This window comes from Melopsittacus undulatus, chromosome 6, assembly GCF_012275295.1.
Source record: "Melopsittacus undulatus isolate bMelUnd1 chromosome 6, bMelUnd1.mat.Z, whole genome shotgun sequence".
Lineage (NCBI taxonomy): Eukaryota > Metazoa > Chordata > Aves > Psittaciformes > Psittaculidae > Melopsittacus > Melopsittacus undulatus.
In genome coordinates this window covers 2,103,189-2,123,828 of record NC_047532.1, presented here as the reverse complement: position 1 = coordinate 2,123,828, position 20,640 = coordinate 2,103,189, and the positions used below count along the sequence as shown (strand labels likewise).

Sequence of the window (20,640 nt, the reverse complement as noted above, 5' to 3'; positions counted from 1 at the left end):
AAGAACACACACAGATGTTTCACAAACCCCTTTATGAGGACAAGTTTGCTTAAACCACAGGCATTTGCACCTTGTGTGTCACCACACAAGGATTTGTTGCCTTTATGCTACCTCTTTGTTCTTCAAATACCTCACAGTACTCACCATTGCTAAGCCCTCTCATAAGGGAGGGGCAGAGGTGTGGGATGGATGGATGGATGGATGGATGGCCTTTCATTAGGTCAAGTTCTCCCAGGCAAGCACAGTTCCAAGCATGGATTGCATCAGCTAGCACATTGACGAGCACAGCACAAACCCTGCTCCTGCTCCAGCTACTCCCACCACTCCTCATAGAAGGTATGAGCTTGTAAGAAAGGGAAAGTGATACCGCTCTAAGGTCTTTCTGGTACTAAGAGAAACCATCCAGATAGATACCCTTTGATGTTTATTAAAGGCCTGTCTGAACAGGTCCTGTGCAGCAAAGCCTGCCTGGCTTGCACAGGGCCAGAAGCCACCTACCATATGGTATTGTACCCAGCCCACGATAAACAGAGAGGGCTCTTCCAGCTCAGGGATGGCATCTGTGTGCAAGTCAAAAGCACAGGTCTGGGTTTTCACTGCTACCACTGGAGGGGAAAAAAACCCCACAAAACATTACATTTGCCTCTGCTTCATGCTGTGACTCCAAAATTAGGACGGGAGCAAGGAGGGGGAAGGACACCTGCAGGGACTGCCTGCTTTGAGTAGGAAAAAGTCCTGAAGTGAGGCTTCAGGGGCAACAACACAACAAGTGGAAAGGAGATCCCTGCAATTAACCCTAGCCTGGGTGGGTCACTACATACAGTCATGTAAGATCACTCATCATGTGCAATAATGTAAAATTAGAAGTCAGGTTTTAGTAGTTACTTTATTACAGCTACCAAGGTAAAATCACAATATTCACAGACAGCTAGAGCAAGGTTCCAGCTTCACTTAACAATGACAGGCCAGTGCCCCAAAGGGACAGAAACACTGTTTCCAGCCTGCTCTCTAGGTTAAGACTACAGACAGCACCTCCAGCAGCCTGGGACAGCCCTTCGGGCTGGATTAGAGGACAGGAGCCAGGTTTCCAGTGCAAAGGCAAGATTCTGTCAAGATCACGGATTAAACTGTACCCAACCTGTTCACAGCTCAGGATGGAAAGAGGGACCCAGATCAGATCAACTCCAGTCACTGCAGAAATGCCAGAGCCACACATACAAATACTCACAAAGAACTGGACAGGACACAATCTAAGAAGACTCCACTTTTTTAAGTCACCAGTGACGTGGCCTGCAGGAACACAGGCCAGGCCAGTCATGCACCTGTGGGCTCCTCAGTTGAACTCCTTGATAGGGGTACAACCTGAGAAGAAGCTGGTGTTACTGCTCAGCATTCGCTTCTTTCTCTTCACAAGCAGGATCTGGTTCTCCTGGGACTCCTCATCGGTTGTGAGCATGGAAGAGGCGTTGCTGGCCTTCTTCAGGAACAACTCTTGGTCTGTGATGGGTTTCAGGACCTATCAGAAAGGTAAAGAAGGGAATTTGAGTGGATCAGTGCCCTGAAACACTTACTGTTCACTGTACACAGTGGTTTAAGAGCAGTAAGTTTGGACTTAAGACGCAATCACATCTATGAGCCTCGCCAAGACCAGACTCTCACTGCTGGAAGGAGCAGCAGGAAAGTATGGTAAGCTTGTGTGGCAAAACTTCAGTATGAAAAGAATTCAGCAGACTCAAACCAAACACAGGCTGGTTTAGCAGCTGCAATCTGCTCACAGTTTCCTAGCAGCAGTCTATCACCTGTTTGTTTGGGTTTTTTTTACTTACAGATCCATCAGTAGCCACTAACAAGGTGCTCACACATCCAGAGCCCTTCCTCTCCCCATACACCTTTAGGCAGTACCTTGGTGGGTGGTGTGACACACACAGGCTGAAAGAAGGTCTCTTCCACAGTCACTACAGTGGAGTCTTCAGGTTTCAAGAAGCCTTCAGAGCCCCTTCCTTGGTCCTCACGCTGTGCAGCATCCTGGGGGCAATACTATTTTGAAGCACTTTTAAAACATCCACCCTTTCCTTCCCCACCAACAGCTGAAGAAATACCAGTGGTCCCTAAGCCCCCTTCTCTCCAGCTGTGAAGTAATTCCTAATTCAGGGTGTCAGATGCCTCTTCCAGGCAACTGCCTTCATAAAAGAGTCAATAATTAAAGAATGACTATGGGAGATCTCTGCTTTAAATCTCAGAAAGCTAAGGCACTCAGGGTAAGGCAGACATTTCTAGCAAGAGATCCAATGAACATCAGTTGCTCTCGAAGCTCCCTGATGCTACAACTCCCACCCCAAATAATCACTTTCCATTTTTTAACAAAACCAAAAATAACCTAAAAATGAGTTAAGCTTTAGTGCCACCTGAAGCCAAAGATACAATTTTTATCTACCAAGTGCAAAAGAAAGGCCCAAACTGTTTGTCCTCACATTCATGGCTGATAATTGGTGATAGGTATATCTATGAGACATCTCCCAGATGTCAATCTTCAGTGCAGTGGAAAGCTTTGGGCTCAGTTAGCACTTGACAATGCTGAATTAGTGACATTTACAGATGTTTCAGCAAGGTGCATATGCTTTACCTCAACAAACTGCATGTTCACTAACAGCACAAGCACTTATCCCTTCACCCAGCTTTACTTTACACTGTATAGTGTGGCTGTAAATGCAGCACTACTCACCAGAAAGCCAGAGTCTCTGTTTCTGCATTTGGCAGGGTCACAGCTACAGCCTTCAGTGCAGCCCACTTTCTGCTTCCTGCAGCCACACTGCCTGTTTCCACACCGGCCCTTGCAGGAGCACTGACAGAGAGAAGAGCTCTTTGTAGCTTTGGTGATTTACAGACTGCTTATAGATTGCCACTGCAGCACACCACAGTGGGAGCAGTACGCAGGCATATTATGGCAGGCTATCCCTTTTCCACCTCACTAAAGTAGGTTCCATGAAGGAATAAAGCTGCTGTAGGGGTTCACTATTTTGCTGCTGTCTGAAACATACAGGCCAGTTCAGCCAGAGGCAGCTGGACAGAGCACAAGTGTCTCATGGTGGAAGAAAACTTGTCCAATAAAGAACTATTTAGGAAGGTGTCACTGCCTATAGGCAGCCTTTGTTCTTTATAGATCCTTAGGGATACAGTGGCTCCTTAGGTAACAACTCAAAGGTAACTGGACCTTACCCCCATTGTGCTTCTCTTTGTTCCTTTAACCGCCTTTACTGGAATCCAGTCTGCATCATCCATTTCCTCCCCAGACTCCGACTCAGAGAACAGCTCTTCCACGTTCATTTCTGAGGCTTGTGCACGGGGTTTTGCTGTCGTCTGGCGACGAGTCTTTGGCTACACACAGAAAGTAAAAGCACTGAGGCCCCAGAAGAAATAACAGGGGGTTTACATTTTATTAAGGCACTCGAGAGTCCTATCAGCACAGCCCCATTCCTCTCAGGCAGCCAGGAAGGCTGTAGGGGGAGGGAGGAGAGACTATCCGATTGCCAGGATTAAATATTCCATGCTATAGGTTGACAAACCCTTGGAAATGGAATCATTTGTGTCAGTTTTGACAAAAAGTTTTAAACAATTAATTCCTCCCAGCATTAAGATTTGGCTTTTTTGCAAGGTAATGATTCAGAGACTGGAAATACTACAGAGAGAAAGAGAAAACACCTGGATTACAGAGTCAGACATACTTAAACTAAGAAAACAAGTTTGGATTTTGTTTGTTTTGGGGTTTTTTCCCTATTTTAAGATTGAAAAAGTTAATGTAGGCCAGTTTTGGAGTATTCTGAAAGCAGAAGCCTTAAGGACTGTCTGAAATACAGATGAGGCCAACTTCAATAAATAAAGAACAAGATGCCTTGTAAAAAGCGACCTGGGGGAAAGAAACCAAGACTATTAACAGCCAACATTAACTTTTGAAGAGAAGTCAGGTACAATGAAAGTATGAAAACTGGTACACAGCATCTTTACCTTGGGTGGAATGTAATCGAAAGAAGAATCTGAGGACTCTGATGCCATTTGCCGAATGCGATGGAGCTTCTGTCCACTGGCAACTTGGAGGAGCATCAGTTTCTGTTAAGACAGACAAAAGTTAGCAAAACGTTCACAAAATACATTAATCCAACTGCCAGGAAGCTCTTCAGACTCCATCTGTACAGATCTCTACCTGTTTAAGAGTGTTGTTTTCATGGAGAAGTTCTTGGTTCTTCTCACAGAACTCCCTCATTTTCTCCAGCTCTTCCTCCTGTTTGCAAGACAAGATAGAACCTGTAGGCTTACAGGGAGGAGGTAGCAGAAGTTTGGGACAGTTTTGTTTTGATCTGTCTTGCAACACCAGAAGGGTTCTTTGCATTCTCCATCAGGAGATCAGCTCTCACATCTAGATCAGGAAAATCATTAGTCCTGCTGCGTTGTTTTAGGTGTAACACCACTGATACAGAGAGAAGTTGATGCTTTCAGAATGACCATTTAATACCTAAAATTGTCTGTTTCTAAGTCTTATCTCCAAATTCGGCACACCTATGACTGCTTTTGCTTTTATACATTGCTGAATACACCTTTTGACAAGAGCTTGCTACACTACTTAATTCTTTAGGGGCAAGAAAAATTGCAGCATGTAAATGTATACGATCAAGCTAAAGTTCTTCCATTACACAGCACAGCAGAAATATGCTCAAAGGACTAGTAATAGTATGTTGAATATCCTAACTAAAGGTGTTCTGAGCATGGAAGTTTATGTGAGCTGGTCAGATTGTGATAGGCCTCAACACTGCATTTACATTTAGTTAATGGAAGAAGATATTTAAGTGTCAAAAAAACACAGGCTTATTCAAACCTGTATAGCAACTGACCCCTGCAGCCAACTGAACTGAGCAACTTTAGCTACAAGTGGCAATACTCTCAATCCTTCTTCACCTTCCTCACTCTAAAGCTACTATTCCAAGTAGCATGTAATGAGCACACCCTCCCCAAGTCACATCTGGACACTCTACCTGGAACCTAAGTCGCTCTTGCAGCTGTTTCTCCTGCTCATTTAGCGAATCTTCCAATTGCTTCTTTGCTGCTTCTTTTTGCTGGAATTGGCTAAGCAGGTACAGAACCTAAAAGCAAGTTAATATGTTAAGAGGCAAACAGGCATGAATGCCTAAAGAGACATCTGGCAGCCCAGGCAAAGGCCTTAATTGCAGAAAGATTCTTTCTGCCACTTCAAAGCATGATTCCACCTGATCTACTTTTAAGTTATCTTGTGCTCAGGTGTCACATTCTCATTTAAAGCACTGCAAAATGTTATGGAATAAAACAACTTGGATAGGACAGAAGATGAACAGGGAAATTCCTTGTTAGTTATCTGCAAAAGTCTAACAAACCTTCATCAGATATACAGCAACAGGTTTCAGCATATCCTCTTTCCCTTTATCACTGAGCCCATTCAGGAGTCACAGTTCCAAGACACAGGAGCTCTGAAGATTTCCATCACTTTATTTTACCTTTTCCTGGTGCTGTTGTTCCTGCAGCAAAAGCCGATTTTGGAACTCAGTCTCCATCTCTGCTACGTGGTTTTGCTCTTCAGTCAGCTTCTTTTGTATGTCTGAACAGCTGGCTTTGCACTGCTGAAAGCTACTCTCCAACTTGCTTTCTTGCACTTTTGAGGAGACCAGCTGAAAGACAGAAGCAAGATGATTGCTTTGGTCAGTGAATTCCAGTTCCATGTTTCTTAATGCCTTTTGGGGCAGATATATGGCAGTCTGATGGCAAAGCATTTCTGTAACTTCCAGACACCCTAAGAATTGGACTGGCCATCAGCAATAGGGAGATTGTATGAGAGATTCAGAGCTAGATATTTGACAGCTGGTATGGAGGTGCAAAACAGCAGGAAGTCTTTCTTGTTGACAGTTCTAGATTAATCTCTTTTCTTACAACCCTTTCAGTCTGAGTACTGGGGGGATCTCAAGAAAGCATCTCTCCCATATTAGCTCCTTAATTCATTTCCTTTAATTTCCAAGCACCAGGGACTGATAAACAATTCTGTCATTCAGTTGCTCTTTCCTTAATCACACATTAGCCCTATTCCTACTTGTCCCTACGCCCAGTCTTGTTGGGGCTTCTCGCATCTCAACATCCATTCCATGGCTTCCTCTCTGACCCCAGAGCTCTTTCCCTGCAGATTTCCTACTTATTCAAGAATTTTTCCAGGTACTTCTTTCTTTCTTTGTTTTTAACTCTTCCACTTCTGACATTTGTCCCTTCCCTTTTCCTATTCCCATGCAGGGCTTGTTTTTATAAGCACAGCTTTAGCCGGTACCTCCAGGACTGGATCTATTCCATTGCCCTCTTCCTTGTTTCTGAAATTGTCACTCCCTAAACTGATCTACAAAACAGGAAAATATTTTAAATCTGAAGTTGTGGGGGAAATAAATCTCATCCGGAGAAGAGCGCTTCACTTCACTTCATCCCTGCGGTCAGCTTGTCATTTCCTTTCATCCCTGGCTAAGCAGACTTACAGCCTTTGTTTTTAGTGATTAAAACAGGGTAATTCAGGATTTACCTCTCCAAGGAGATACTTCAAAGCACATTTAGCTTCTAGAATTGTTGCAATGTTGTCCCAGCGCTGTTTCACACGATCTCCATTGTCAGCATCTAAGAGTTTCTGCTGCAGATCAGCTATTTGGGCACTCCTTTGGAAGGACACATTTGAGATTTACATGTATTTGAGGTTACAAAACAGGAGAAAAACTGGGCTAGTGACTGGGCTAAAAGTGCAGTGCTTCCCTTATACAGAGATGCTCACAAACAGAAAGAAAAAGCAATCCTAGTGTCCAAGTAGTGTCCTCACAACCCCACGTTCTGGAAGAAGTCAAGCCAGGAGAACCACATGGTCTTACCATTTTTACTGTCAGTGTATAAGTTCTCTTCTGTTTCACAGAAGAGTTGTAGAAAGAGAAGAGCTCATTAGAAAAAAAACCAAACAACCCACCCCAAAAATGGGGCAAGGCCATACAAATCAGCCTTGCTGTACTGCCTCACCTGAGCCCCATCTCAGTCTCCAGGCTTTCTATCTGCTTCGCTATGGAAAGGTCCGTCTCTGATGCCTGCAAATCTGCGATGGAATAGGTGCGTCTCTAAAGAATGGCAGCAATGGACAGAAGTGAGCAATAGGTGAAGAAATACATGCAAGACTGGGCTTTCATTTACAGATGTTTCAGCATAGCTGTTATAAAATCCTCAAGTATCTTTCCATAGTTTCAATTACATTGCTCCTCCTCAGAGTCTCTGATTAAGGGGTGTGACCCACTTGACTTTATTTCCTTTGCCAAGATTCCCAGTTTAAATAGGATCTGTTTCTAGGCCTACAGGTAGCAGAAAACCTCCAAAATGATGGTTTCAAGATGTTTCTTCTGTACAATCATCTTGACAGATTTTTGCAGTTCAGCATGTCCACCACCCAAGCTCATTTTACACTTTCTATCTCTGGGTGTGACCCACTCACACCCATATTTATTGCATTAAGAAACAAGTTATTTCAGCAACTCTGTCCCGTGATATGCCAGAGGACAGTAACAACACTAAATGCTCTCTTTCAGAAAGGTAACCATCTCCATCCCTACCACCCAAGGGGGAAGCTCAAACAGGAGCAAATCAGAGTAAGCAACAGTATTTCTTAACAGCCAGATGTGTGAGGCATGGAAAATGACATTTCCTTCTCTCTTACCCGTAACTTTAGAGGTGGGTTTTCCCCAGACTCTTTCTTTGTTTTAAGCTGATGTATCTCCTGTGCCAAGATCTTTCTGTCCTCCAGAAGGTCAGCAAGGTGCCGCCGAGCCTCTTCAGTACTAACGAGAACCTCTACTTCATTTGCAAGCCAGCTCTGGAGGAAAACAAAAACCAAACCCCAAAAACCAGTATATTAGTTTGCTGCAGTCTCAGTTTCAGGACTGAATCCCTCCCTGAAATGCTTTCACAGATAAACTGAATAATCATATTGCCTCTCTTAATATGTTCCCCCACATTCCTCCTCTCTGCCCTCCAGCCATCAACCCCAGCAGCACCTACTGAGTTCACAAAGTCTACTCATGGTTGCAATGCACAACATCTTGCCACCCACTTTTACTCGTGCAGCAACTCCTTCCATTCCCCGATTTTGACTTTCCTTCCTTTTATCTGCAGCCTCCTGTTGTTTCTGAAGAGCATCCTTTAGACGCTTGTTAGCAGCTGCTGCCTGTAAAACAATTAGTACAATAGCTGAACAGTAGATACCTCACTTAATGGTTGAAAACATGATGTATTCACAATGCAACTCAGACACTGAGGCAGTAAAACAGAGCAGAAGGTTAATAAGACCAGAGTAACTTCAGAATTAAGTGACTTGAGTGTCTGACTTTGTTTCCATTGCCAAGACTCACAGTTTAAACAGAATCTGTTTCTAGAACTACAGGTAGCAGAAAGCCTCCAAAGTGATGGTTTCAATATGTGTTTCTTCTGTACAGCCATTCTGACAGATTTTTGCAATCTAGCATGTTTACCACCCAAGCTCATTTTACACTTTCGAGCTTGGGTGTCTGAATTCCATTTGAAATAAAAGGCCTTATGTTCAAAGGATAATTCAGCCTTTAAGGAACAGATTTAACTTGAATCCCTCTAAGGCTACAGACAAGCACAGTATTTTTCTACAGAGAGAAAAGCACCTATTTCCAGACCTTCAAACTGCTTTGAAGAAGTGTCTGCATATTCTCTTACGACCTTCAACCACACTTTGCAGACCTTTAGGAACTGGTCAGGAGTTTCTAACAGATATGGGATCCTCACCTCTTCCGTTTTACGCCGAAGTACATTGGCCTGCTTCTGAAAATCTCGCTCTAGCTTCAGGAGCTCATATTGTCTCTTGCGATCCTGCAGGGAAATAATGTTGAGATAGACAGAAAAATCACCCCTCACATTAATACCTATGGCCAGATTCACAGGTTTTGGAACAGAATGATTAAGCTTGCTGTTCCACAATGCAAGTGCTTCATAACTATTTCACTGATCATTACAGGCTTAAGTCACATAGGGCCTCTAAGAGCAAACGTCTGTTAGGCTTAACGTGACTAGAAGGGCTTCAGACCTTCCATTAAAAAGATTTAGGAGCCTTAAAGCTGTAAGAGACCACAAACCATTTCGCATCTCAAAGCAAACTTGTTACAGTAAGAATTCCTGTGAGGCCAGAACTCAGCAGCTACATGTTTGCAGCTGGATTTCATTAACAATTCTGTTTACCTGAATTGTTATGGGGATTCAATATTCCTTTGAAAGTATAAATACCCCCAATTCCGTGGCCAAGCCCTAGAACTTTAAATCCTTAAAAATATTAAATATCTTTGCCTTCTGCTTTAGAGCTGGATCATGACAACTGTGTTGACAGCTTTAAGATCTCCAGACACAAGTGGGTCCATTTATGACAACTGGTGAAAGGTGGCAACCATATGAACTAACGTTATCTTCAAAGAATTCCCCAGATGTTTTTCAGATGCTCAATAGTTAAACAAAGCCCTTCAGCAAGCACTTTAATGATTTGTTTCACTCTTCAGAGGGAACTACAGGCTGGGGGCTTACTGTTTGCTCACCAGTTCTTTCAGCTGGATTACTTCCTTGTCCTTCTGTTGTTTCCACTGCCTGAATTTCTCAGCATCCTCTTTCATTTGGCGCATCAGCTGTACCCTTTGTGTTTTCATGTCCTGGAAAATAGAAGGGGCTGGAATTGTCCAGCACTTGCATCCTGAGTAGTTTCAAACTACATTCCCTTAGCGTGTCTGCCAGGGGTGGGGAGTGGCAGATGGGCTACAGTGTGCTGCCCACCCGGAATACTTGCCTAGGGACACTCCCAAAGCGCTAAACTGAGAATTCATTTTTTAAGGCAAAAAGGGAAGGCTAACAGATGCAAAGTATATAAAAGGAAATCAAAGTGACTGAGGTAATAAATTATCAGAATAGCCAGAAGACACTTAGGACTTCTTTTATTCCTCCAAGTCTCAGTAGCCATCTGCCCATTGTGTTACATCAGCAATTGTGGCCACATAACCAAAGAAACCTTGCAAAAAAAACCCCAGTCTAACAAAACAGAAAGTGAGGGCCTTCTCTCCAACACCTGCTTTATCTACTCTAGAGCAAGCCTGAGAGCTGCATGCTAAGGTTCGTTACCCTGATCTCTTGGTTCAGCTTGGAGACAGTATGTTCTGTAGATTCCTTCAGCTTTAAGAGCTTTGACTGCTCATTCAGCTTTTTCTTCAGCTCACTGATCTGTCCTTCCAACTCTTGAAGTCTTTTCCGACGCCGTTCACTAAGTCTGTGAAGAAGTCACACTTTACACACAGGACCCCCACCCAAACTGTTACTCTCAAACAGGTACTCTCCAACTTTAGAGACACCTTATGAAAAACAAAGCAATTATCTTTCCCATGTTGAAAACCCTCTATCAGGCTTTTCTGCAGTTCATACAACTCACATGCCATGTTAAAGAGATGCATCTGCATTAAAAGAAGAGCATTTACAAGTACCAGAATCATAGAATAGTTAGGTTAGAATCAAGTACCAGAATCATAGAATAGGGTTAGAAAGGACCTTAAGATCATCCAGTTCCAACCCCCCTGCCATGGGCAGGGACACCTCACACTAAACCATATCACCCAAGGCTCTGTCCAACCTGGCCTTGAACACTGCCAGGGATGAAGTGCAAGACAATGAATTTTCACAGGCACATTAACAGAATTTCCAGCACTATAAGCCACACAGCTCTCACAGTCACTCTTACTTGGCTTGGTTGACATCCTTCTTTGCCATCTGCAGAGCAAGGATCAGCTCCTCCTTTTCTTTTTGCAAACTGCTGACCTCAGATTCCAGATCCTTGATATTAGTCTAGAAAGAACAAGAATTATAAGCCTCCAAATAAAAACCCTGAAACCATACATCAAAACAAAGCTTTATGCCCAGAAGCCTTAAGAAACCACATTCTTTTCCAACAGGCTGTAAACCACTTTGTCTAAAAGCAGTACGAGTGTGAAAATGGCCAGTACGTCATACACTGAGATCTTAGTCAGTCCACAGAACCACCATGACAAACTGAAAGCTCTGACTGAACAACTTCAGAGACAGGAGATCCCAGCACAGCTAGTGAACAGATCACCTGGCTGTACTGCAAGAGTTAACAATGAAGTACTTGCATTTTGCTTGGTGTGGCCAAGCAAACCTCCAAGTAAAAAGCAGAGAAGGCCATTCTACCTAGAACATACAGTGGCTAATAGCTTACTTCAGGGAAAAGACTGTCTTCTGGTGGTAGAGCTATTTGTAGGTAGCTGGGCATGATGATCTCCAACCCCCCCCCCTTTTTCTGCTGACACCTATAGTTAATTCCCCACTATGCCCAAGAGGGCAGTGACCCAGCTTAAGGAAACAGACCCAATAAGAACACACTCATGGAAGGACAGATCATCTCCTCCCTTCCCTCTTTAGCATGGAGTGACTGCATTCTTTGGGGGAAAATAAACTGAACATATCCTTACCAGAACTATATCAAAAGAGCTTACCTGGTATTGGGACTGAATGGGCTCCAGCTGACTGTCGTTCTGTGTCATCTTCTTGGCAAGTGCCTCTTTCAGAGCCAGGACTTTATCCAATTCAAGCAGCTCTTTGGACATCTGTGCTTGACGGAGGGCATGTTGAGTTGTGAAGTCATCTGAGGATCTCTTGGTATTCCTTCCTATTCCTGCTTCCTGAAGGAGAAACAGCGATAAGCAGGAGAGGCCAACCCAATCCACCTATGTGACCACAGGCTCTGCAGAACACTTCTAATTCATTTTTTACATAAAAAATTAAGATACTTTAAAATAAGAACAGGTTATTGATCTTTAGCATATTGAGCAAATACGAGTTTAGAAAGGCAGCACATACAAAAGTGACACGTTATTTCCCAAACATCTGGATTAGAAAACTAGGGTAAGGATGCAGATAGGAGTGATCAGGGGATAAAAACATGCCCCTGGTGAGGTCTGCACTGCTGGACTCCCATCACTTACGGCTGTAGCATCCTGTCCAGAGTTTGCCATCTCTGCAGCAGCTTCTGCTCTGGCAGCACTTTCACTCTATAGAGGACAAAGAGAAAATAATTTTGGTTAAGAGTGAAGGATGAAGTAAAAGGACACTAACAACAGCCTGTTAGCCTATTATAACAAAGCATAATTGTTGTTCCCCTCTGTCCAGAATCCATGTTAGTTATCCCTGGAAAGAGGATGACATTGTCTTCCTCCTCTAGCAAAGTGAGGATACTCCTCCTAGACTAACTGGACAAGCCATTCTTTCTAGTATTCTCTCAACTCCAGCATTGGCATCCAGCTCCTCACAGGAGTAAGGAGTCAGGGAACAGGGGGAACATCTAGCAAGGGAGAACAGAGAAGATCCTCAATTACACAGAGATCGAACAGCTTCCATTTGACAAGTCAGGTCCCTAAAATTTCTGTTCCTCATTAAAACTAGCAAGTTCATAACTCTCATTCCAACTTTTGGATTGCAAATCCATGCTAATCTCCCACTGTCAGATTCTTTTGCGAAGTCTCTTCCTTCCCCCCTCACCACCACGTGCAGTCACTCAAGCACAAGTGGCCTTTCTGCAGCATTAAAAGTACAGCAGGACAGTTTGTCTTGAAGTAGATAACAAGAGTCATTTAATACTTTCATTACTGTGCTCCTTAAACAAGGTTTCTGCACAGCAGAATCCACTGCTCACCAGATGAACAGAAGAACCCTCTGTTTTGCTAGTAAACTCAGCTGGCACACTCTTCTCTCCCAGGATTCAGTCTTACCTGCAACTGAGCCAAAACTTGCTGCACATTGCGAATCACCTCAATATTTTCTTTTAGCTCTTCATCTTCTACATTCTCTACCAGCTTCTGTAGATCAAGCTTGCATCTGCAATGCAGAAGTGGGAATAAGTCCACGAGTATTACATGGCATGTTTGTGTCACACACACTAATAAGGAACAATTTTCCCCACTGAACACACAAATGAGCCCTAGATGAACAAACACAAATCAAGTGTATCCACTTTATCCCAACAAAAACGTTTAATGCTAAAAGACATTTCCTCAGCATAAGTAGGGTGTAGAAACAAACTTACACATCGTGTTGCTGAAGTTGGTCTAGTATGGCATTCATCTTCTCATTTTCTTGTTCTGCCTAAGAGAAGTCAGAATTATACTGAATTGTAGGAATAGCAAGTTAAGAAGTCAGCAAATAGCTAATTTATTTGTGGCAAAAGATACATTGTCAGTTGGTGGCAAATCAATGCACTGAAAGATCTTGCATGATCATTGCCACAAGTTTGTTTAGACTTAACACCCTTTTTCACAGGAAAAATACACTGCAGTGAACCAAAAAGCAGAATGAAGTGGGGAAGGGAGAGCACATGTGCAAATGCCAGTATTTAAAACATTAAAGGAACAGAAAAGCTGAAATATTCAGGTCTTTCCCCCACTGAAGTCAACAGATCGCTAGGCTCTGACTGGCTCTGGAAAACTTTTGGATCTGACTGATAGCTACAGATTTTAAATGAATGTGAAAGGAACATTAAAGAGAGAGATTCCTAACATGCCATTAATACAGGAGCTGCTGTTGATTAGTCTTTGGCTAAAAAGGGAAGTCATGCAACTTAAAAGTTCTTCCTGGGTAACCTTACCAGAATGAGCCTTTCCAACATCTGTGCTGTCTGCCCAGCAGCCTCACTCAGCCCTTGGCTCAGCTTTTGATTCTCCTCTGTTAGGGATTGGTTCTTCTCCATCAGGGACTGGAGATTCTCAGAAGGTGCCATGCTACTGAAATATTAAGGACCGGTTTGCTTGTGAACATGACTTTGCTAGAGGTTTGCAATAGCACTGAAAGTGCCTCCAAGTTTCCTAAACAACTTACAATAAATATAGGTTGTAGCAGAGAAACAGAAAGCACTGGAGGAAGTCTAATTTAAAAATATATATATATAAGTAATACAGCATTCCAAAAGTAGGCATTTGAAAGAGAAGAAAACAGCTTTTTGAAACAGGAATGCTGTTTGACCACTCTGTAAACCGAATGTACTTGGGTTTTGGAACATCCTCAGAAGATGACAAACACCTACACAATCCCACTCTTTCCTGCATTTTGTGCCTTTAAGAACAATGGAGGGGGAGGTGCCCTACAATTAGAGGTAGAGGGGAGAGAAAGAAAAGGGGGATGGATGGTTCTGAGAAACAGTTAGGAGACATTGCCTAGCTCCTCATATTTCCTACAATTGGTTTTTGCAGTCTTAAGGGGATTGCTATAAAACTACATGACCCACACATGCATGGAAATTCAGTAAATGTGACAAAGAGAAGGAAAAAGATTGTCCAGAACCTACTAGAACAAAACTGTTTGCTCTACCCTCAACTCTACAGCACTGCCTAGAGCAAAGGAGATCTAGAGCCTTTGCTGATGTGTGATGGCCATCAGAACACTGAGCATTAATATACAAATCTTACTTGATAGACACTGGGAGGATCCCTCCATGGGCCTGCAGTAGTAACACCTGCAGTTGTTGAACCTAGAAAGACAAATAATTATTACTTGTAAAGCTCTCCCATACAGGAACTAGATGGTTGAAGGAACACTGTTACGATCCTTTGTCTTAATACAAGTCACACTTCACAACTGTCCTTTTACAGGCAATGGTCTGTGGGAAGGAATCATGTTGCTAAGTATTTTAAGTAATTTACTCCTAAAAAGAAAAGTTACATTATCTTCATCAGGAATGCTCAGATCAGAGCATGGTAAATCACCAGAGAGCTGACATGATGTTCTGTGTGCAGTGTCAGGGACCTTGCTGATGTAAAGCACAGGTCTCTCACTTTGCTGAACCAATGTTCTGTTGCTACTGTTTGTATGAGAGAGCATTTGCAGTCCTAAGCTGCCTGAATATGTAATTTGAATTTACAGTATGCTAGTAACCATTCACTCAACTTTGGTGAACAGTGCTATGAAGTAAGCAAAACAACTCCCTTGATCCACTGTGGAACCAGAATACCAAGTTTTTCTCTGGAGAGATAGCATGAAAGGCTATCATATGCATAGTGTTAGGTAAGCATAGCAAGCCTAGTTAACTCTCATTGGTAGACAAGCCCGTGGGTGCTTCTGGCTTTGAGTTTAGCCGATTCCAGTTTATACAGCTTATTCCCCTCTGTAGCTGACCACATAGGAACACTCCTCACTTTCTGCTCTGTGCTGGACATAGGCAGGTGATGTCAGCAAGGCAACCACCACTGCATTTCTCATTTCACCTGTAGCCTAATGGGCAGGCAATGATTTGTTCAGTGGAAGGGAAATGAAAATCACGTTAATGCTATCATTTTTTGTTGCATTGAGTACTTGCTGTAGAATTACAAGAAATATTCATGTATATGGCACTTATATACTCATCTCAAGAGACAGAAACACACACTAAATATTTTTTGCTTATTCTGTGTAGCTAGGCATCCTGCATCTTTGCTTGCTCTTTAATGACCTTAGTAGGAAAAGGACAGACCTACACTTGTCACAAGTACCCAGTACCTGCTGCTTTAGTTGATGTAACTCAGCTGCTTGAGGGTCCCGGTTGACAATTGGCTTATTCTTTATTTTTCTTGCTCTGTCAGCATAACGCAGAGTATTCAGGGTTTCTTCTAGATTGGAATCCGCTGGGCTTACACAGGCAATCATGAGAGTGTGGCTGTTCCCACCCAGAGAATCTGAGAAGGAAAATACAGCATAACGGGCTTGTGTTGTAAGCCAAAGTCCCAAAGTTATGTCTCACCCCTAAGCCCCAATTATTTCACATTAGAAGTCCCAGTAACATTGTTCTGTTACGTAATTTCTGTATGCTATTTCTGGCATAGTTCTTTCAGGTTACTTCCTCCCTTCTCCCCCACAATAATACTCAAGATCTCCATGGATATCCAGACATCAGAATTCACACTACCTTCAGATTTAAATTATTGGCCAAGAATATAGTTATTCAACTTTATTAATTTTGTCTTTTTGTTTTAGACTAACACATACTGGCTACTTAAAACTTACAATCGGGAGGAAAATAAAAAATAAAAATAAAAAGAAGTGTCCTATAATAAACTCTGCCCAATCCAGGTTCTTTTTATTAGGTACTTCCAGAGGGAAAATACTGGAAAGCCCAACTTTTTGTACCACATTGTTTAACTACAAGGAAAAACCTCCAGTAAATTGCATGACTATAGTTATGCCTATATTAAAGGTTAATCTAAGTAAAATGCATTAAAAGCCCATCGCAACTATTGAAAAATAAGCGCCACAAGGACCAGATACTCAGACTGAGAAACAAAACAAACATGATGCACACAGTGAAGGCACAGACAGCTTGAGCTTCATTTTGGCTGCAATATTCTCCAGTAAGTAGCTATAATTAGGGTATAATAACAGATCTCTGCTTCCAGACATAGCTTCTCATCTTTCTTCTCCCCACCAAAAAACTAAATGCAGTTTGTCTAGTTTCCTTCTATTGCATAGGAACTGCAAAACAGGTGGACTCAAATGTGTTCATCTCAACATATCTGCAATCTGAAAATCAGAGTACAGAACAGGTCCAGCTTCAGCAAGAAGTGGAACTAAGCCAATAAATGCAACCCCTCTCTCAACAGCAGCCACTGCTTTGAGCTGTGGGGTTTTATGGCTGTTGAGGTTTTTTTTTGCTTCTTTGTTATTTAAAGTGCATATGCAGATTTATCATCATCTGTCTCTTACCTTGCAGCAATCTTGTTAACTTTGAGTCTCTGTAGGGGACAAAACCCCCCTTTTTATTTTCATCACCAAGTGCACCAATTACATTCCCCAGGCAGAGGAGACCTCTGTTTATGTTGATACCTGCAAACAAATAGATGACAGTGAGCAGAGATATCTCAGTAACTGGGAACTGGTCATTTCCTGTCCTTATTTAAAAGGAAAAATCAAGAAGGTTTAAAAAAGCACATTAAAAGTGTTAATTAAAAGACCTGCTTTGCTTTTTTATGAACTCAGAAGTGGTAAGAAGCCCAAGTTATACCAGTCCTTTTCCTACATACCTTCTTTTAGTCTGTCTCCCTCAGCCTTGGTCTTCTTTTGTCTCTCAGAGCCAGCAAGATCAACCAGATGTAGCTTGGAGTGAAAACTGCTGTTCCTATGGCAGAAAGAAACTATTCTACTCTCTCAAGTAAACGTGCAGTTAGGAAAGAAGCAGTCCAGGGGTTACTATACTTGAGCTACCAGGCTGAAAAACATTCTTCATATCAGAGACAGCCAAGTAAAGGAGCTGCCTCAAGCTCAGGTGAGTTCATCAAAGACCAAGAAAGAATGAGAGGACTATGAACTACTGAGTAAGTCTGACCCCCAACAACTGCTAGGACTGGCTGTGTGATCACACTTACTTGTCACTTTTCTTCTTCTGGTCAATGCAAATGGTGAAGATGGCATGGGACCGCGAGGACTGGGAATTCATTGCTGTGGAAGCCACTGTCCTGGAATTATTCCCTTGCTCTAGGCAGAATACCATCTCTTCGGCACAAGTGACATTTCTTTCTGTTAAGCCTACAATCTGTATCCAGAAAGAAAGCATTATTTATCCTCTTTATCTTGACTTCCATCAGAAAATTTATCCTTGGACTACAGTAAAGTTAATTCCCTTTGTAAATATGCATTCACAATAATCAGCCTTATTTCAAGCCAGAGGCTTGGTATGGATTTCCCCCAGCAAAAATTTGCTCTGAACTTCCTATCAGTAATGTTAAGTTGTGTCCTCTCTCCTTCATTATACTCCTACATACACACACCAAGTTCCTCTGTGCCTGCTTGAGAGTCAGCTGGGCTCCTCACTACTCTGTGGAAAAATCTAGAGCTGCCTTCAGATATGTCTGGCCAAGCTGAGAGCTGAAAGCTGTGCCACTCACGGGCACAAAAAGGGGAAAACTGGCTGGTGGGGGTGGCAACTTGTGTGAATAGAGTAGAGGGGAGGCAGGTTATTAGGGACAGAGAAGACATAGTGGGGAATGATCATGCTCCTTGGCAAGCTTGCATTTTCCCTAAAGGGCCTGTCTCCCTGGATCACAATGCTGCTACTAACACATGGATGAGTAGCACCAGAGTATTTTAGAGATAACAAGCAGCACAGGACTACATGTAACAAAGACATTAATGGATCAAAGCAACATGACACCTAAGCTGTGTGTATGGCAAATGACAACCTATCCACCACTGCAAACTGAAGTGATGCGAATGAAGCACAACAGAACTTTAGCTACAAAATGAGTACACAGAACCACCAGTAGCACAAGGCTTATCTGCATTATAAACACACATATGTACAAAACAAATAACTTGGGCACTGAAATAATTTCGTCTCAGGATCCTTTTGTTGTACACTATTCTGCCAAAAGGAAGAGTGCAACTGCAAGGGTTTGGAATTTGGTGAAGGACTCAAAGAACGTTCTCAGATATTCACCTAAAATAGCCTTCAAAAGAAGTCAGAACAGAATTCTGAAGTGGCTTCATGATGAATGTTTTCCCCTATTGGTGTTACCCAGATAAACTTAATCATCAACAGCTCGAGTTTAAGAGAAAGGAGTAGTTGTGATGATTTCACACACACTAATACAAAGCAGTGCTTAAGGAGTCAGATGATTCACTGAAATACTCATCCCATGCCATATCACACTGTATGTGACCCATCAAACAGGCAACAAACCTTTATGCCTTCTTTTGGGTCTTCCCGTATGCTGATTTGAGAAGGCCGTTCTCTTGATGGACACAGAAGGTCTAGAATATCCTCATTGTAGATCTGAAAACATCAGAGCAGCAGTTCAGAGTTACCAGCCTCGCATGGAGACAGACACACAGTCATGCTGTAACCATGGCTACCTTTGTATTACATTCTATTCCTTTTACTGCTACAGAAAGACACCAAGGACTCAGAATGCATTTCCTGACAAGACCTTATGTGGTCTTTGGGTTCAATTTAATAAATACCTACTATTTGAAGGAGGTGGCCTCATTAAAGCTTGCTTTATCTGCAGTTCATAGCTTCATAATAGCTTGAAAATCAAAACAACTTTTACCTCTAGATAAGAAACTTTGAGGACGAATTCCCAGTCCTGCCTTTGTTCCTTCTCCTTAAATAGCAGCTTGATTACCCGTGGGATGACTCCCACACTGGGCTCATCCTCTTGACTGGCAGTGTAAGTACCTCCCATAGAGTATGTTTTCCCAGATCCTGTCTGTCCGTAGGCTAACACAGTAGCATTGTACCCTGGGGAACAAAGGGTGCCCAGATCAGACAGTCACACGGAAACCAGGATAAGCTTTAATGAACAAAGCTGCATTTTGGGAAAAGCACTGATCCTTGACATCCATTTAACACAAGCTTTATGCACAGGTCACAGTTAGCAACATAAACACGATAAAATTGTTATTCCAACTCTTTGTTAAAGCTTTATTAGAGCTAATCACAGAAACACAACGTGAGTTCTGTCATCCCAGCTCTGCAGTACCATCACTAACAGCTCCTGGTATGAGATGATTAGCAACCCATCACATTATCCTTGATAAAATCCTCTTGCCTTACAGAAACAGCATCAAGAAATAAAATGACCTAAAGAAAACACAGAGATCATTTTGGGGAGCGCAACAGGTTGTGAACAGGCAAGATTTAGCACAAAAGTCACAATCTGGCTAGTGCGGGATTTAATTTCCTGAGAAGAACAAAAGTGAGTCAGAAGGAAGAATTAAACAGCACTTAGTTCCACAGCTGAGCCCACTGAAACTCCAGGTAATTTAAATCAGAGCTTAAAGGTTGGACCAGCTGACCTCGAGGTCCCTTCCAACCTGGTATCCTCCAATTCTATGATGTATAAGCTCAGTTAACACATACCTTTGAAGATGCCTCGTATGAGAGAGGACACAGCTGTGTTGAAGACCTCCTCTTGCTCAACGGAAGGGTCAAACACATAGTCATAAGTGAACGACTTATCGTTACCCACGACCACCTGCGGAGCAGATAGACACACAGCCCACGCTCACTGCGATGCCCCAGCAGCAACCCGCAGGATGGAAGCCCCGCTCGCCCCCTTACCTGCGGCTCCCCGGGCACGAAGGACAAGCACATCTGGCACCCTTCGCTGATCTCCTTGGGCACCAAGGGCCGGCAGCGCAGCGCCACTCGCACCGGGATCACCTTCGCATCTTCCTTCATCGTTCCCAGGCACCGAGGCCGCCCTGAGGGGAGCGGAGCCGGGTTAAGGCCTCACAGGAGCAGCACCCATCGCTGCCGGGGCTGGGCCGCAGCTGGAAGGCCTGGACCCCGTTACCGGCTCTACCAGCGCCCAGCCCTGAGAGAAGCAGGCAATGGGAGGCAATGGGGGGCAATGGGGGGTAATGGGGGGCAATAGGGAGCTCGAAGGGCAGCCGCCCCCACAACGGCCGGGCCTCAGACCCACCTGGCTCCGGCCCTGCGAGCTCCGGAGGCGGCGCCGCAACCGCCCGCATTCAAACCGGGCCGCGCTCAGCGGGCCGCCAATGGCGGCGCTGTGCGTCACGACGCAC

At 43.3% G+C, this 20,640-nt stretch overlaps 1 protein-coding gene across 2 annotated transcripts; it reads right to left on the bottom strand.

The window, feature by feature from the left end:
- Positions 1-867: 867 nt before the first annotated feature.
- On the bottom strand, positions 868-20,593 carry KIF4A (kinesin family member 4A). 2 transcript variants are annotated; one of them, XM_034064255.1, is made up of 31 exons: positions 20,535-20,593; positions 20,171-20,313; positions 19,970-20,084; positions 19,158-19,348; positions 18,788-18,880; positions 17,475-17,641; positions 17,133-17,227; positions 16,816-16,935; positions 15,616-15,791; positions 14,550-14,611; positions 13,733-13,868; positions 13,175-13,233; positions 12,861-12,966; positions 12,078-12,143; positions 11,589-11,774; positions 10,817-10,920; positions 10,207-10,351; positions 9,633-9,743; positions 8,836-8,919; positions 8,135-8,248; positions 7,742-7,897; positions 7,057-7,151; positions 6,578-6,707; positions 5,520-5,690; positions 5,025-5,132; positions 4,199-4,276; positions 4,003-4,104; positions 3,217-3,375; positions 2,723-2,842; positions 1,903-2,025; positions 868-1,516 (listed from the first exon to the last, which is right to left on the bottom strand). In XM_034064255.1, exons 1-31 carry the CDS (start codon positions 20,581-20,583, stop codon positions 1,334-1,336), a joined length of 3,747 nt encoding a protein of 1,248 aa, XP_033920146.1. In that variant the 5' UTR covers positions 20,584-20,593; the 3' UTR covers positions 868-1,333. The 2 variants fall into 2 exon arrangements, with proteins under 2 accessions (XP_033920146.1, XP_033920147.1); XM_034064256.1 differs by having other exon boundaries at positions 13,733-13,865.
- Positions 20,594-20,640: the final 47 nt, after the last annotated feature.

What these genes read in the sequence shown, in the direction of transcription:
- KIF4A (XM_034064255.1), bottom strand. Translation starts at nt 20,583, where the DNA reads ATGCGGGCGGTTGCGGCGCCGCCTCCGGAGCTCGCAGGGCCGGAGCCA. An exon ending in CTGGACAGGATGCTACAGCC is followed by an intron (nt 11,775 to 12,077) that starts GTAAGTGATGGG and finishes TTTCTCCTTCAG; the next exon opens with GAAGCAGGAATAGGAAGGAA. An exon ending in AAGGATGTCAACCAAGCCAA is followed by an intron (nt 10,352 to 10,816) that starts GTAAGAGTGACT and finishes ACTTCTTCACAG; the next exon opens with ACTTAGTGAACGGCGTCGGA.